The sequence below is a fragment of the Lampris incognitus genome, chromosome 3, assembly GCF_029633865.1.
Source record: "Lampris incognitus isolate fLamInc1 chromosome 3, fLamInc1.hap2, whole genome shotgun sequence".
Classification (NCBI taxonomy): domain Eukaryota; kingdom Metazoa; phylum Chordata; class Actinopteri; order Lampriformes; family Lampridae; genus Lampris; species Lampris incognitus.
Window position 1 is genome coordinate 33,921,130 of NC_079213.1, and position 17,599 is coordinate 33,938,728.

General features: G+C 45.1%; 1 protein-coding gene across 2 annotated transcripts in view; it reads right to left on the reverse strand.

Moving 5' to 3' along the window:
• Positions 1-2,522: 2,522 nt before the first annotated feature.
• stab2 (stabilin 2) overlaps positions 2,523-17,599 on the reverse strand; it is a 78,454-nt gene continuing 63,377 nt past the window's right edge. For both annotated transcript variants that reach the window (XM_056276507.1, XM_056276506.1), the window contains 15 exons: positions 16,673-16,796; positions 15,991-16,140; positions 15,798-15,902; positions 15,602-15,706; positions 15,305-15,498; positions 14,475-14,616; positions 14,254-14,387; positions 12,887-13,052; positions 11,848-11,954; positions 11,634-11,753; positions 9,500-9,646; positions 9,262-9,372; positions 8,927-9,058; positions 8,721-8,825; positions 2,523-3,216 (listed from right to left, as the gene is read on the reverse strand). In XM_056276507.1, coding sequence (XP_056132482.1) covers positions 3,157-3,216; positions 8,721-8,825; positions 8,927-9,058; positions 9,262-9,372; positions 9,500-9,646; positions 11,634-11,753; positions 11,848-11,954; positions 12,887-13,052; positions 14,254-14,387; positions 14,475-14,616; positions 15,305-15,498; positions 15,602-15,706; positions 15,798-15,902; positions 15,991-16,140; positions 16,673-16,796 — 1,902 coding nt within the window. In that variant the 3' untranslated portion in view covers positions 2,523-3,156. The remainder of the gene's footprint in view (positions 3,217-8,720; positions 8,826-8,926; positions 9,059-9,261; positions 9,373-9,499; positions 9,647-11,633; positions 11,754-11,847; positions 11,955-12,886; positions 13,053-14,253; positions 14,388-14,474; positions 14,617-15,304; positions 15,499-15,601; positions 15,707-15,797; positions 15,903-15,990; positions 16,141-16,672; positions 16,797-17,599) is intronic.

The following is a 17,599-nucleotide window of genomic DNA, read 5'->3' on the forward strand; positions in this document are numbered from 1 at the left end:
CTCCTTAGGAATTCTAAGAGACTGCTTATCAGCGTACCAGAGAGCCATTAAATCTGCAAAAATACAGTTTCTATCGAACCTTCTGTCCAACAATTGTCATAGGCCTCAGGTTCTTTTTAATACTATTAACTCTCTTATAAATCCACGTGAGTCTCCTTGCGTCGTGCCAACGCCCACGCTCTGTGAAAAATTTCTTAAAGTTTTTACAGATAAGATCTCTGCTATTAGGGCCTCACCATCCTCTTTGGCCTCAGATCCTATTTATTCTATGTGCCCAGCTGTCTTAGAGCAGTTTGAGCTCGTGTCCCCCTCCTTTATATCTGAGGTAGTTAACCATTTGAGGCCTTCAGATTGCCCCCTTGACAGTATTCCACCCAGACTGTTAAAAGATGTTTTTACCACTGTTGGTTCTTGTATTGTAAATTTGATAAACACCTCTCTTCTCTCAGGCTGCATTCCTGCTGCTTTCAAACATGCTATAGTACAGCCCCTCATCAAAAAGAGCAATCTTGATCCCTCTGTTCTTTCTAATTTTAGGCCAATTTCTAAGCTGCCTTTTCTTTCAAAAGTCTTAGAGAAAGCAGTTTATGTACAATTACAAATGCACCTAGAAATTAATGGCATTTTTGAAAAGTCCCAGTCTGGTTTTAAATCACGTCACAGCACTGAAACAGCCCTTTAAAGAGTTTTTAATTATCTTCTTTTAACTGTGGACTCTGAGAACTCCACTGTTCTGGTGCTTTTGGACCGGACTGCTGCCTTTGACACGGTTGACCATAATATTCTTTTATCACGTCTTGAGCTATGTGTAGGCATTAAAGGTACTGTTCTAGAATGGTTCAAGGCTTACCTGTCAAATAGAAGCTTTCCTGTCCATATAGACCAATTCTCTTCAGCTGCGGCCCCACTTAACTGTGGGGTCCCCCAAGGCTCAATTTTGGGCCCCATTCTCTTCTCATTGTATATGCTGCCCTTGGGGTCCATTTTTAAAAAACAGAATATGTCTTTTCATTGTTTTGCTGATGATTTGCAAATCTATCTGCCTATAAGAACAAACAGCAGAGATTCTATACAGGCTTTGCTGAGTTGTTTAAAGGATGTCAAAACATGGATGGAGTTAAATTTCCTGAAATTAAATCAAAATGAGACTGAAATTATTGTATATGGACAGCCTGATCTGCTGGATGGTTATGATAGTGCTCTTGGCCCTTTAGCTTCCTAGTCACTCTTCTGTTAGGAATCTTGGTGATTTTTGACAGCTCTTTTAACTTTGACAAACAAATAAGCTCAGTAGTCAAAACAAGTTTTTTTCAATTACGACTTCTGGGAAAAGTAAAGGCCTATCTCCCTCCAAATGATCTTGAAAGGGTAATTCATGCATTTATTACCTCTCGTCTAGATTATTGTAACTCATTGTATGTTGGCATAGCTCAGTCGTCGCTTCGTCGCCTGCAGCTTGTACAAAATGCAGCTGCTCGCCTGCTGACAGGAAAGAAGCAACGTGATCACGTAACGCCTTTACTGGCCTCCCTTCATTGGCTTCCTGTCTGTTTTAGGATCCAGTTTAAGATTTTATTACTTGTTTTCAAGTCGTTAAATGGGCTGGCACCATCTTATTTATCTGAGCTAATATATTATCATACACCAGTCAGAGCACTCAGGTCAGCAAACTAGATGCTCTTACATGTTCCGAGGGTCCAGGCTTAAGAATAGGGGTGACTGAGCCTTTGCAGTTGCTGCCCCTGATCTCTGGAACAACTTACCAATACACATAAGATCTGCTCAGACCCCAGAGACTTTTATATCTTGGTTAAAGACCTACCTCTTCTCGCTGGCATTCAATTCAAGTTGAGCTAGACACCGTGATTTTATTGTGGAAATATACTTTTACTCTTGCGTTTTATTGTTTACATTTAACTTTTACATTCATATGCGTTACTTATTTTGTATTGTATTTTAAGCTTGTGCAGCACTTTGGTTCAACTGTGGTTGTTTTAAATGTGCTATATAAATAAACTTGACTTGACTTGACTTAATGTGACTTACCCATTTGTTATTTTACCTGAAAAGGAAAGTGTTAAAAATGTGGTGTAACGTTTAGATGACTAAGTTTGGTTATCCATCCTGTCATCCATCTATATAGAGGGTGGAAAAGAGAAGCAGCTCTACATTGTAAATGTGTCCCAGTTTTGCAGCTAATATAACGCAAAGCAATTCTGATTTCAGATCTAATGTAAACTGACAACTTAAAATCGAATAATTAAAGACACTACAGGGTGCCGATGGAAACTCTCAAGTCCGCTGTGGCGACCCCTGGGAAACAGGGAGGGAACAACAACAACAACAAGAAACAGAAGAAGCAGCAGCAGCATTAATCTATTGGACTCTCAACCAAAACACACTGCAAACTTTTTGTGTTGTAAAATTAAACTGTTGATCAGAATAAATGCAAAATACCTTGACCACCAGTTGTGCAGTGTCCTCCAAACAAATACTACTTAAACCAAAGGCAGATGAATTAAGCAATTTTAAACTGCATTTATTTCACAAATTAACATAAATGACACATTGGCAGATAAATCCACACAATTACTATTTGATAAAGGTAGATTAAAAACGATTCCTTTCCAAATAAACCTAAGTTTGAAGATGCTTTTAACAATTGTGTTTGTATTGTCATTGGCATTCTCCAGACTGAAATACAAAGTAAAACATTTACTTATCGATACAGCTCACATCAGTGGAAAAGTACATGACAAGGAACGGATTTTCATCCTGATTTGGGGTTTAACGACAAACCTGGGAGTAAGAAAGTGGAGTGAATGATGCTCAATACATGAGAATTCAGATATAATAGGTAACACGGTCCTATGAGCACTAAGAGTCTATTTTGGTTTTTTTTCCTTTTGCGATGAATTTGAAGTCCAGATCTTGTAGCTCAGACTCTACCTTGCTGATATGACATTGTCTCCTGCTCATTCCTCCTCCTGGGAGGGGGAATACAAGCTCCCTTTCTCCTTCACCTTCGCATTATCCTCTTCAGAGGAGAAACTTTCCCTAATATGCCAGAAAATGTCCAGTCACTCTGTACATCTTACAAAAAAAGGCAGCAGGGGTTCTCTGATGTAAACACATTGAGAAGGTCTTGATTTGGTCTCAGCTGTTCTGAAGCAAGTCATAAGAGCCACCATTCACCACCTCATGTTTGTCCTCTGTCTGGAAAATAAAAACAAAACAAAATCCACCGTCATTCAGCATTCCCTTCAACACAACATCTGTAACCGTCAGGAATGTGCCGAAACTAGTTATTCTTGAAAGTAGATAGCATTGAGGTTTGGTAAAGAAATTCAAACTAAAGTAACAACAGCCTTCACACACTAGCACACTTGTTGCTTAGTTGCTTTTCAATACTCCATTTTGTCATCCAATAATTATTTTTTGTACTTCTAATAATAATAATGAGAATTTTATTTAAAGACATCTTTCATGATGATATAAGCTAGGTCAGCTTACATCAAATACAATAAAAAAAGCAGTAAAAACAGCTATCAACAATAAAACACAATAAGCAATAAAGCATACACCAGCAGAAGTTAAAAATGACTTTGATACAGAGATCATTACCATTAACAGAGATGCTGTTAATGCTGTTAAGGTGAGTAAGCTAGCTTAAAAAGGTGTGTTTTTAGAGCAGTTTTTAATTCTGTAATGGAGTCCAGTAAGCACATGTGATGGGGGATGGAGTTCCAGAGTTTGGGTGCAGCATAGGAGAAAGCCCTGACACCCATTGTGCTGAGGTTGATGGCTGGTAGTGCCAATAAACCTGCTGGTGAAGACTGCAGGGAATGAGATGGAGTGTAAGTCTGAAGAAGGTCTGTCATATAAGCAGGGGATAAATGAAGAACTTTGAATGTTAATAATAACATTTTAAAGTTAATCCGCTGTTTACACAGGAAGCCAGTCTAATTGAATCAGCAAGGGAGAGACATGTTCAGATCCGTGCTGCAGAATTCTGGATGAGTTAGAGTCAGTAAATAAGTTTGTTGGGGATGTCTGCGAAGATCGCATTGCAGTAGTCAATGCATGATGTGACCAAAGCATTGACTAAGACTTCCGTGGAGTGCATAGTCTGGAGATGTTTCACAGATGGAAAAAGGCAGTCCGACATGATTTATATGACTGGAAAAGGAAAAGGTACTACCTAGGATAACACCGAGTCTCTTAGCCTGAGAGGAGACAGGTATGGTGGCTCCAGCAACAGGGAGTGAGCAAATATTAGTTATTGAGAGTGTAGATTTAGTGCCAATAAAGAGTAGCTCAGGAGGAGGATCCGGCCTTCTTGGAGTCTCTGGGTGGTGTCCTGGATAAAATTCCTGGGAGACTATAGTTCCGCTGGGAGACTTCCACACTCATGTGGGCAATGATGGAGAAACCTGGAGGAGTATGATTGGGAGGAACAGCCTCCCCAATCGGAACCCGAGCAGTACCTTGTTATTGGACTTCTGTGTGAGTCTTGGATTGGCCATAACAAACATCATAATCGAACATAAGGTAGTTCAAGTGTACTTGATATCAGAACACCTTAGGCCGAAGATCGATGATAGCCTTTGTGGTCGTATCATCAGATCTGCGGCAGTATGTTTTGGACACTCGGATGAAGAGAGGAGCAGAGCTGTCAACTAATCACCACCTGGTGGTGAGTTGGATCAGATGACAGGGAAGGCTGCCGGACAGACCTGACAAACCCAAACATGTAGTGAGTGTGAACTGGGAATGTCTGGCGGAGGCCCCTGTCCATGAGATTTTCAACTCCCACTCCGGATGAAGTTCTTGTGTATCCCAAGGGAGGCTAGGGACATGGAGTCTGAGTGGGCCATGTTGAAAGACTCTATTGCAGATGCGGCTGATAAGAGCTGTGGTCATAAGGTCATTGGTGCTTGTCGAGGTGGCAACCTAAGAACCCGCTGGTGGATACCGGCGGTGAGAAAAGCCTTCAGGCTGAAGAAGGAGGCCTTTGGGGCTTAGTTGGCCCAGGGGTCTCCTGAAGCAGCTCAGTTGAGGAGCTTGGACATACGGAGGGAGCCTGGAGTAGAGCCGCTGCTCCTTCGCATTGAAAGGAGCCAGCTGAGGAGGTTCGCGCATCTGATCAGGACGTCTCCTGGGCGCCGTCCTTTGGAGGTTTTCTGGGCATGTCCAACTGGAAGGAGACCCCGGGGTAGACCCAGAACTCACTGGAGAAACTACATGTCCTATCTGGCCTGGGAACGCCTTGGGATCCCCCAGGAGGAGCTGGAGAGTGTTGCTGGGGAGAGGGAGCAAGCTAAGTAGGGAGTGCCCTACTTAGCTTGCTGCCACCACGACCCAACCCCAAAGAATTGGCTGAGATAAGATGTGATGAGATGAAGAATAGATCAATTTTACTGCTGTTGAATTTCAGATAATTGTTAGTCATACTTATCGGTATATCAAGGAAACAAGCACTGAGGGTACTAGAGGTGAGAGTGGATGTGGGCTTAGTGGACACATTAAGCTGTGTATCATCAGCATAGCAGTGGAAATGGATACCATAGTGCCCAAAGATGTTGCCAAGAGGGAGGAGGTAAGTAATAAACAGGAGTGGCCCCAACACTGAACCCTGTGGAACTCCATGAGGAACTATCAAACTTTCCGACCGGTAATCCTGAATTTGTACAAAATGTGTCCTGTCTGTAAGGTAGGAAGCAAACCACTGATACACAATACCCCCAACTCCAATGCTAGCCAGACGATCCATAAGGAGCTGATGGGATATAGTATCAAAGGCTGCAATGAGGTCAAAGAGGATGAGGATAGGGAGTAGAACGGAGTCAGCTGCACAAAGGAGGTCATTAATGATCTTAACCAGGGCTGTTTCTGTGCTATGTTTGGGGTGAAAGTCAGATTGGAACTGTTCAAAGAGATTATTGTTCTCAAGGTAGCTCTAGCTATTGAAAGAGCATTTTTGTAATGGAGTAAATGATCTCGAATACATTTGTTTATGAACATTAAGTCCAGTCTTGCTGCAAACCCTCTCAAGGCGCTGACCTATTGCCTTGGGCTGACGTAATTCAGGTGTGTACCAGGGAGCAGTATGGGCAAACGAGACAACCCATGTTTTCAGGGGGGCTAAAGTATCGAGTGCAGAAGATAAAATATTATTGTAGTAGTCCATAAAATCAGGGAGTGGGGAGGTGGGAGCAGGAATGGCATTCGAGGTAATTAAACTGCTGAGATCATCTGGATTAACATATCTAATGTTGTGGTATGATATGGTATGATGCACCCTTGATTTACTGAGCAGTAGGTTGGTGTTGACTAACACATATGATGCACCCTTGATTTACTGAGCAGTCGGTTGGTGTTGACTAACACAGCTTTAGGGTCAGAGATAGGTAGTTCAGCAGTTTTGTTATCAAAATGAACACTTAAATCCCCCATTTGGATTATATTCAGAGACATTGCACTAAGCGTGGTTAAAACTGTCAAGAGTTCAGTGATGAAAATATTCAATGCCTTAGGTGGTCTGTACAGAGCAGCAATAACGATGGGTGTAGGTCCATAGAGCTTAACAGCCAGCAGTTCAAAGGAGGATTGATCAGGTAGAGAGAGTGGTCTTAGTGTTATACTATCGCGACAGATCAGTGCGAGGCTGCTTCCTCTGCCTGAAGACTGAGGTTTGCACATATAAAGAAATCCTGGTTGAGTTGCTGAATTTTGTTTTAAGTCATTCTGTGACTGCCAGGTTTCTGTAAGACATAAGTAGTCCAGTTTGTGCTCTGTGATGTAGTCATTGACCAGAGGGGCTTTGTCGGTGCTAGATCAGATATTGTGGAGGGCAAACTTATGAGAGGTCGTGTGCGTATAAACAGCCGATATAACTAGCAGAGTTAACACATGTCACGTCGTAATATGTCGTGTGGATGACAGGCCCGGTGCCTAATAATAGTCTGTATGTACACTCACCGGCCACTTTATTAGGCACACCTGTCCAACTGCTCGTTAACGCAAATTTCTAATCAGCCAATCACATGGCAGCAACTCAATGCATTTAGGCATGTAGACATGGTCAAGACGATCTGCTGCAGTTCAAACCGAGCATCAGAATGGGGAAGAAAGGTGATTTAAGTGACTTTGAACGTGGCATGGTTGTTGGTGCCAGACGGGCTGGTCTGAGTATTTCAGAAACTGCTGATCTACTGGGATTTTCATGCACAACCATCTCTAGGGTTTACAGAGAATGATCCGAAAAAGAGAAAATATCCAGTGAGCGGCAGTTCTGTGGGCGAAAATGCCCTGTTGATGCCAGAGGTCAGAGGAGAATGGCCAGACTGGTTCGAGCTGATAGAAAGGCAACAGTAACTATAATAACCACTCATTACAACCGAGGTATGCAGAAGAGCATCTCTGAACGCACAACACGTCGAACCTTGAGGCAGATGGGCTACAGCAGCAGAAGACCACACCGGGTGCCACGCCTGTCAGCTAAGAACAGGAAACTGAGGCTACAATTCGCACAGGCTCACCAAAATTGGACAATAGAAGATTGGAAAAACGTTGCCTGGTCTGATGAGTCTCGATTTCTGCTGCGACATTCGGATGGTAGGGTCAGAATTTGGTGTCAACAACATGAAAGCATGGATCCATCCTGCCTTGTATCAACGGTTCAGGCTGGTGGTGGTGGTGTAATGGTGTGGGGGATATTTTCTTGGCACACTTTGGGCCCCTTAGTACCAATTGAGCATCGTGTCAACGCCACAGCCTTCCTGAGTATTGTTGCTGACCATGTCCATCCCTTTATGACCACAGTGTTCCCATCTTCTGATGGCTACTTCCAGCAGGATAACGCGCCATGTCATTAAGCTCGAATCATCTCAGACTGGTTTCTTGAACATGACAATGAGTTCACTGTACTCAAATGGCCTCCACAGTCACCAGATCTCAATCCAATAGAGCACCTTTGGGATGTGGTGGACCGGGAGATTCGCATCATGGATGTGCAGCCGACAAATCTGCAGCAACTGCGTGATGCTATCATGTCAATATGGACCAAACTCTCTGAGGAATGTTTCCAGTACCTTGTTGAATCTATGCCACGTAGGATTAAGGCAGTTCTGAAGGCAAAAGGGGGTCCAACCCGGTACTAGCAAGGTGTACCTAATAAAGTGGCCAGTGAGTGTATCTCTCAGCTTCTTTCTTCTTTTAAATAATAATAAAAAAAGTGGCACGATGGTCCAGTGGTTGGCACTGTTGCCTCACAGCAAGAAGGTCCTGGGTTCGAACCCCAGGCCATCCCAGATCCTTTCTGTGTGGAGTTTGCATGTTCTCCCCGTGTCTGCGTGGGTTTCTTCTGGGTTCTCTGGTTTCCTCCCACCATTAAAAAGATATGCATGTTAGGGTTAATACTCCTGTCAGTGCCCCTGACCAAGGCAATAAGAAAAAAAAGAACTGGAGATGGTCCCCGGGCGCTGTACCACAGCTGCCCACTGCTCCTATACAATAGGATGGGTTAAATGCAGAGAAACATTTTAATTTTAATCTGTACAATGACAAAATAAAGTGGCTTCTTTTCTTTACACCTGCTGTCTTTTGACTGTGACTGTGTTGAGAGCCTCACTGGTGAGGGCTCAAAAAAGGTGACTTGATTTGATTTAACATGCAGGAAAAAGAACCACTTAAAGAAGGTGAGATAATCTCCGACTTACAGAGTGGTCAGAGGGGGTGGGCTCTACAGGGTCGGCAGATGCATCATACACGGGATTACAGATGCTAGGGTTGCAATCTGGCTTTGAAGACTCCTCCTCCTCCTCCTGGCAAAGGGCAGAGGGCAAAGGTCAGGTACACGAAATGTATTCTAGCATGCGCATGGTACGAACCAAGTACACACAAAGAGACACAATCCTGCTCTGACCTTGAAATAGTGGAACTGGAAGGGCTTGGCTTGGTGGCTGTAAAAGTGGTAACCTACAAAGATGACTCCTGCCACCAGCATAACCAGTACCACAACTCCAATTCCCATCCCTGCTTTGTGTCCCGCGTGGAGCTAGAGGACCAAATGCAGACAATGTCAGACGTCAAACGTGGAAAATTAAAGTTCAACCATCACTTTGGACGTATCCCAGCAGTCAGTTTTCAGAATGTTGGTTCATGTGGACCTAATTATTTTGTTTTCTAGTAGTTTGTTTCCAAAGACTATTCACTTCACAGTTAATGTAGCATGCAAAGTCCCAGTATGAAGTCACTCACCACATGCTGAGGAGGCGGGGCTATGAGGGGTCCCCGGATCACGTGGATGATCCCATTAGACGCTTGAACGTCCGAGTCTGTCACAAAGCGGTCATTGATGTAACAGGAGGACTAGAAGATGATTAGACAGATTTAAAGGTTTTTTTCCATCAGCAGAATAAGCAGACAACAACAAGGACATCTTCGTCCAAAAGCAAACAAGAGGCGCACAGTGAGGGAAGTTAGTGGGGAGACTGACCAGAGTTGTGGGGTTCAGGAAGTCTACGATGCCAAAGACAGTGAGGCTGCCCTGCCGGGTTCTGATCCGACTGCCGTTCTTTAGATCTCTGAGTGCCAGAGCCTGGCCCTCAGAGAGATGATACTCGATGTCCCGCTGAGACAGGGTCTACACATAAACACATGAAACACTTGTGAAGGATTATGCAGATACATCCATACAAAGGCAGACATGTTCATATGTGTGCAGGGATTAAAGCAGAACCAATTCTTCTGACTGGAGATGTTTTTTCAGGCCAAGTCATGTTCCCCATCTACAATGTATAAAACAAGTTCCAGAAGAGGCCGCTACATCAGGGCATGTACATACTGTCCAGCTTTTTTCTTTCTAGAAAAGGCGGGTGCTGCAACCACCTTTTTAGAGCGACTGCTTTTTTTTCCGTCGTGCGGCCGCTTCCCACATTTTCATGTAAAAAGCAGAGGTATCTGAGAAAAAGGTGACAGTGTGTACACGCCCTGAGCCCTCGACGCCCGCTAAACAAGTAAAATTATGAGATTTCAACACCGCCCCATGTAAAACCATAATGCAGCCATCAAGTTGTACAAAGGCTTTAACCCACATCTTATTTAAATACTTGAGACCAGCAGCATTTTAGGGGAGAAGATTCTTTTGAACAGCTTTTCTATTGCAGTTTACTTTTACATAATTTCAATGCTTTTTTTAATCTATGACATAAAACTCGTACTTTTTGCAAGGTTTGACTCAGTTTTAAGTCATGCAAAAAAAATTAATCATCTGCATAACTTTTCACTTTTCAGCGCATATGTTTTTATTTATCTTATGATAAAAGCAAACTGGGGAGGGCTGCAGACTACCACGTCTCCTCCGATACATGTGGAGTCACCGGCCGCTTCTTTTCATCTGACAGTGAGGAGTTTCACCTGGGGGCCGTAGCGCGTGGGAGGATCACACTCTTCTCCCCAGCTCCCCCTCCCCCCAAGCAGATGCCCCGACCGACCAGAGGAGGCGCTAGTGCAGCGACCAAGACACACACCCACATCTGGCTTCCCACCCGCAGACATGGCCAGTTGTGTCTGTAGGGATGCCCGACCAAGCCGGAGGTAACACAGGGATTTGAACCGGCATCCCTGTGTTGGTAGGCAACAGAATAGACCGCCACGCTACCCGGACGCCCCAGGTTGCCCCTTTTGAACCGCAGCTTCTCGCTCCTCCTTCATCACAAACTTTGACTTTGATTGGAATCTTGATGAACTTTATTCATATGTGAACTATTTCAATCGCTTGCTGGATATTAAGACTCATAATTTGGGGGTTTTGGGGTATTTTTTCAAGTTTATAAATGTATATTTTGGTGTAAATCTAACGTCGGCTTGAATGTGCACGTGTCCGATGATAGATCATTATTGATTAGCCTACTTACATACACCGTGGGGTTATATTATCATCGCCGATTGTTTCGTAATTTTACATTATTATTATTATTATTTTATCATTAAATTATTATATTATATTATTATTATTATTATTATTATTATCATCATCATCACTATTATTATTTTATTATTATTATTATTATTGTATTGTCAAGAGAGGAAGTGTGTGACTTTCAGTGTGGCTTTAGTCAGTAGGCTAAGAGAAGGCCCAGTCTCCCAGTAGCGTCAGTAGGCTAGCCATTACCCGATATGTCTCCATTGCAACATAAGGGACTGACAGTAGACAACCGTTTGGTAAAACTCACAAGTAGGCTACTGTAAATAAAATAATTTTATTTAAATAACATTATACCGTTATAGCCTACAGCCTGTTTGAAATGGACACGGGGGACGAACCTACGTCACCAGCACCCTAGTCAAAAGACGGATTAGACATTTGAGAATATTATGGCCTAACTGACATCCAAGTAGATTGTATGCCTACACAAAACAGCCACCCATCACCTGGTAGCGCGATTCCTCAGTCCTGTGACACCCCCTCCCCTCGCTTTCCCCCCCTCGGATCTACTGATCTCATACGTGGCCACTCTGGAATCCAATCGACGGAGATCCGTCGTAGTGACGGAAAACTTTAATCCCTCTCGCCCGTATGTGTGTCTGTGTTTGAGGATTTGTGTAAACGTGTGAGGCAAGCGACTCACCTGGTTCTCAGGCAGGCCTATGTTGTCCGGCACAAACAGAGTGGACTGGACGGTCAGGTTGCTCAAGCGTTTGACGAACTCTTTCCCAGACACGGAGACCAGCGAGTAGTTCAGGATTTGCTTTGAGTAGGAAAGAAAGTCGACTGTTATTCCACAACAGACAGAATGTATGTCAGTCTGGCTTGATCTCTGACAGTCTGGCTGAGACACTCACAGTGAGGAAATTGGAGAAGAAGGGTCTGGAGCTGAGGACCTGAAGAAGGTTTCCTGTACACGTGTAGCCATCACCTATGTAGCCATGTTTACACTCACACTTCACCTCTGGAACAGGGGACAAAAAATCACGAAACAGTCAGGTCAGGTGTTTTGGTGGTCCCTCCATTTCCTTTTATTTTGGCCCCCTCCCTTTTTCTCCCATTGTATCCGGCCAATTACCCCACTCTTCCGTGTTGTCCCGGTCGCTGCTCCACCCCCTCTGCCGATCCAGGGAGGGCTGCAGACTACCACATGTCTCCTACAGTACATGTGGAGTCATCAGCCACTTCTTTTCACCTGACAGTGACGAGTTTCACCAGGGGCATGTGGGAGGATCACGCTATTCCCCCCAGTTCCCCCTCCCCCTGAACAGGCGCCCTGACCGACCAGAGGAAGCGCTAGTGCAGCAACCAGGACACATACCCACATCCGGCTTCCCACCTCCAGACACATACAATTGTGTCTGTAGGGACGCCCGACCAAGCCAGAGTTAACAAGGGGAATCGAGCCACGGAATAGACCGCTACACTACCTGGACGCCCATCCCCCTCCATTTTCTTAAAGGAAAACTTCAGTATTTTTTAGCGTAAGACCTATTTTCCTGAGGTAAGGAATCAAACCAAGCAATAGGCAGCAGACTCTTTTAACTGATTCAATACTGAGCATCTGACTGCTGGGCACCGTGCTGCAATATGGTGCTTTACTAAATAACGTCCAGTAAAAGAGCTCGTTTTGGCACTAACAGACTCAGTATGTTTTGAGAAGTGTCTGAAACTACCTTCCATTATGAAAACAACAATCCCGGTACAGTTAGTCACGTTACCGATAGACCTTTTGTGCACTTTTCTACAAGTCTCTCACACTTCCACCGTTGTCTTAATATAACAAGTCACTCCTCACCAGTTAACAGAGCGAAACTTGAAATGAATTGATATCTGTCTATCTATCTATCTCTCACTGAGTACCTCACTCTTTCTCTTTCCTGTCTTTCACCTTACCCTTGACTCTGAAGCAGAAGGCGTCCCATGTCTCGCTAAGGTTTTTGCGAATGCCGTAGTCCACGATGCCCACATGTCCAAAACCACAGTTTGGGTTGGAGAAGGTGGTGGGGTAGGCCACCCTGGCCGAATCCAGCCAGCTGGCAGCACACATGTTCAAACCCGCCTACGGCGTGAGGAGGAGGGGCTAGTGTTAGAACGTTTTATGTCCATGGCGTCACTACTCACACAGTACAAGCTGTAGTTGTGTTGTTTGTGTGTATGAATTCGGGGGCCTAAAAGTACCCCTTTGCCTCTGCCGGCAAACTCCTTATTTTGTACACTATTATCTGTAACTGACTAACTATTTAGTCGTATCATCATTGCTTTCTTATTGTTTTACATTCTGTTTTGTTTTGTTTATGTTTGTTGTTCATGTTATGCTGTCCTAAGTGATTCTCAGTCAATGAAAAATGTGTTAAGCAATATATATTATCTTTATTATCAATATTGTTATTGTACTTGAAAGCCTGTAACACTGGTGAACCACATCATGTATGCAGATGACCTTGTCATTCTTAGTCCCTGTAGCGCTGGTCTCCAGCAGCTCCTTGATATATGTTCTGTGTACGGTATGGAGCACGATATCAAACACAATGCTAGTAAGAGTGTTGTCATGACCCACAGAACCAAAGAGGTCAATTATCTGAAATGTCCTGATTTTAAATTGTCTGATAATAATCTTGGGGTGTGTAATAAGGTGAAATATCTTGGACGTTATATTACTGAACAAATGACAGACGATGATATTTACAGGCAACGCTGCATGATGTATGCACAAGCAAATACGCTCTCATGCAAGTTTGTATGTGTTCAGTTAGTGTGAAGATGTCTCTGTTCAGAGCATATTGTACACCACTTTATACTGCCCCCTGTGGTCAAACAACATATTGCACACCACTTTATACTGCCCCCCTGTGGTCAAACTACATATCGTACATCACTTTATACTGCACCCCTGTGGCCAAACTACATATTCTACACCACTTTATACTGCACACCTGTGGTCAAACTACATATTGTACGCCACTTGATACTGCACACCTGTGGTCACACTACATATTGTACACCACTTTATACTGCCCCCCTGTGGTCAAACTATAAAAAACAAGCTTACAGAGGCTTCGAGTAGCTTATAATGATGATGTTACGAGAATACTACTAAAAAGACCTAGATGGCGTAGTGCAAGTGAAATGTGTGTGGCTGCAGGAGTCAACACCTTCCAGGCTCTTCTAAGAAATCTCATGTATAAATTTATTTGCCGGCTCAGTGACTCTGATGATGTAATAATCAAGAGTTCAACTGAACTGAACTGAATTGTGCTGACCTGCTGAGCGTATGAGAGCTGTGTGTACGAGGCCAGGCTGCCACCTTCTTGGACGCAGGCCTCCTGAGCAGCAGTGTAGTTCAGCTTGTACTGACCCTTGTTCGAGCGGAAATGGAACACGCCCACCGTGGCATCTACACTCAAATCACAACAACGGTAAAACACACATGCACATATCACATCTTACATCAAACTTAAAGCAGAGTGGTGTTTCGTCATACCCTCAAAATGGAGGTCTGTGCACTGGGCATCTTGATGACACAGCTGGTTGTCTTGAAGACAGCGATTAATGGGCAGGTCCTTTACCTCGCAGGACACGCCATCACCGATGTATTTGTCCTTGCAATCGCACCTCTTTTTCCCCTGTTGACAAGTAGAATGCACAAGATGCAACTATGAAATGGGGCACCACTTTTAAAAACCAGCTACGGGCATCTGGGTGGCGCGGCAGTCTATTCTGTTGCCTACCAAACACAGGGATCGCTGGTTTGAATCCCCGTGTTACCTCCGGCTTGGTCGGGCGTCCCTACAGACACAATTGGCCGTGTCTGGGGGTGGGAAGCCGGATTAGGGTGTGTGTCCTGGTCGCTGGACTAGCGCCTCCTCTGCTAGGTCGGGGCGCCTGTTCAGGGGGGAGGGGGAACTGGGGGGAATAGCGTGATCCTCCCATGTACTACGTCCCCCTTGTGAAACTCCTCACTGTCAGGTGAAAAGAAGCAGCTGGTGACTCTACATGTATCGGAGGAGGCATGTGGTAGTCTCCAGCCCTTCCCGGATCGGCAGAGGGGGTGGAGAAGTGACCGGGAAGACTTGGAAGAGTGGGGTTATTTGCCAGATACAACTGGGGGGAAAATGGGGGAAAGAATCAGCTTAAGAGTGAAATCATTACAACATAGTATAATTCAGAAAGTCTGGCAGAACTATAAACCGCATGGCAACAGTTCCTGATGGTAAATCAAAGATGACACATGGATCTACAGGGTCAACGATATTTAAAGTTTGAGTTGAAGACCACGGTTAGGGCCAAGAGGAAAGTGAAGTCTCTTCTCACCGGTCCCGTCATGGTGCAGGTAGCGTGCTCATGGCAGCCCCCGTTGCCCTCATCAGCGCAGGGGTCTATGGGCTGGCAGGAGAAGCCGTCTCCAGTGTGGCCTTTTGGGCAAAGACAGCTCACCTTTTCTCCCTTCTGAATGCACTTGGCATCCTTAGCACAGCCGCTATTCCACGTGCTGCACAAGTCCGCCACTGGAAGGGAACAGACAGCAGGGTACCCGGAGTTATGGTGAGGAAGCTTATAATGGAGGCAAACTTTGGGAAATGGAGTGTGGGTATGCTGCTCCAGCCTCACCTGTGCATGTGAAGCCATCTCCCTCGTAGAAAGGCCTACACACGCAGGTGTTGTTTTCCTTACACACTCCCTTCGGAGAGCAGGCGGGGGAGCACACAGGGACATCTGCTGAAGGGGTGGGGGGGTTGCCAATCAGTTGCTATCAATACTGTTATTAAGCATTATAACAGGTAACAGATGTCAATGGCCCACAGACCTTGTTGGATCTCACAGCGCTGCCCGGTCCAGCCTTGCTCACAAAAACAGGATCCGGTCCCCTTCAGACCCTCCTCACACGAGCCCTGCTCTGTGCAGTTACAGGCTGAGGATGGGACACCCACAAGGCATGTCAGCAACGTCCCCACAGACAAGAGACAATGACCACACCCCGACGGAGCTGTGCTACCCACCCTTGCAGGTTGGTCCATAATGTCCCTGGCTGCACATCTCGCAGGCCATGCCCTGGAAACCCGTGTCACATGTGCAGGTGCCGTTACCAAGATGACCGTCATCACAAAGTCCGTGGAGACTGCAAACGTTGCCCATCCCACCGGGACATGCTGGACAAACAGACAGAGAGCTACATGATTGGACAAGATGAACATTTTCCCCCCCCTTTTTGTCCCCAATTGTACTTGGCCAATTACCCCACTCTTCAGAGCTGCCCCGGTCACTGCTCCACTGCCTCTGCCGATCCGGGGAGGGCTGCAGACTACCACATGCCTCCTCCGATACATGTGGAGTCACCAGCCGCTTCTTTTCACCTGACAGTGAGGAGTTTCACCAGGGGGATATAGCACGGGGGAGGACCACGCTATTCCCCCCAGTTCCCCCTCCCCCCTGAACAGGCGCCCCGACCAACCAGAGGAGGCGCTAGTGCAGCGACCAGGACACATACCCACATCTGGCTTCCACCCGCAGACACGCCCAGTTATGTCTGTAGGGACGCCCGACCAAGCCGGAGGCAACACAGGGGTTCAAACCGATGATCCCCGTGTTGGTAGGCAACGGAATAGACCGCTACGCCACCTGGATGCCCCGAACATCTTTTTTGTGAATGCATCTCGGAGGGATGAAGTGTATAGGCCTTACCTAGACAGTCTCGCCCATAGTAGCCAGCACAGCACTTTGACTGCCAGAAGTTGACCGTACACATGGTCCGACAGCCCGTGTTCTTACTGACAAACACCATGGGCAGATCACACTGCTGCACCTCCTGACCACAACACACAGAAACAGCACAACATGAGCACAGAAACAGCACAACATGAACACAGAAACAGCACAACATGAACACAGAAACAGCACAACATGAACACAGAAACAGCACAACATGAACACAGCAACAGCACATGAACACAGAAACAGCACAACATGAACACAGAAACAGCACATGAACACAGAAACAGTACAACATGAACACAGAAACAGCACAACATGAGCACAGAAACAGCACAACATGAATACAGAAACAGCACAAGATGAATACAGAAACAGCACAACATGAACACAGCAATAGCACATCTGCACAGAAACAGCACAACATGAACACAGAAACAGCACAACATAAGCACAGAAACAGCACAACATGAACACAGAAACAGCCCAACATAAGCACAGAAACAGCACAACATGAACACAGAAACAGCACAACATAAGCACAGAAACAGCACAACATGAACACAGAAACAGCACAACATAAGCACAGAAACAGCACAACATGAACACAGAAACAGCACAACATGAACACAGAAACAGCACAACATGAACACAGAAACAGCACATGAACACAGAAACAGCACAACATGAGCACAGAAACAGCACAAGATGAACACAGAAACAACACAACATGAACACAGAAACAGCACATGAACACAGAAACAGCACATGAACACAGAAACAGCACAACATGAACACAGAAACAGCACATGAACACAGAAACAGCACAAAATGAACACAGAAACAGCACATGAACATAGAAACAGCAAAACATGAACACAGAAACAGCACAACATGAGC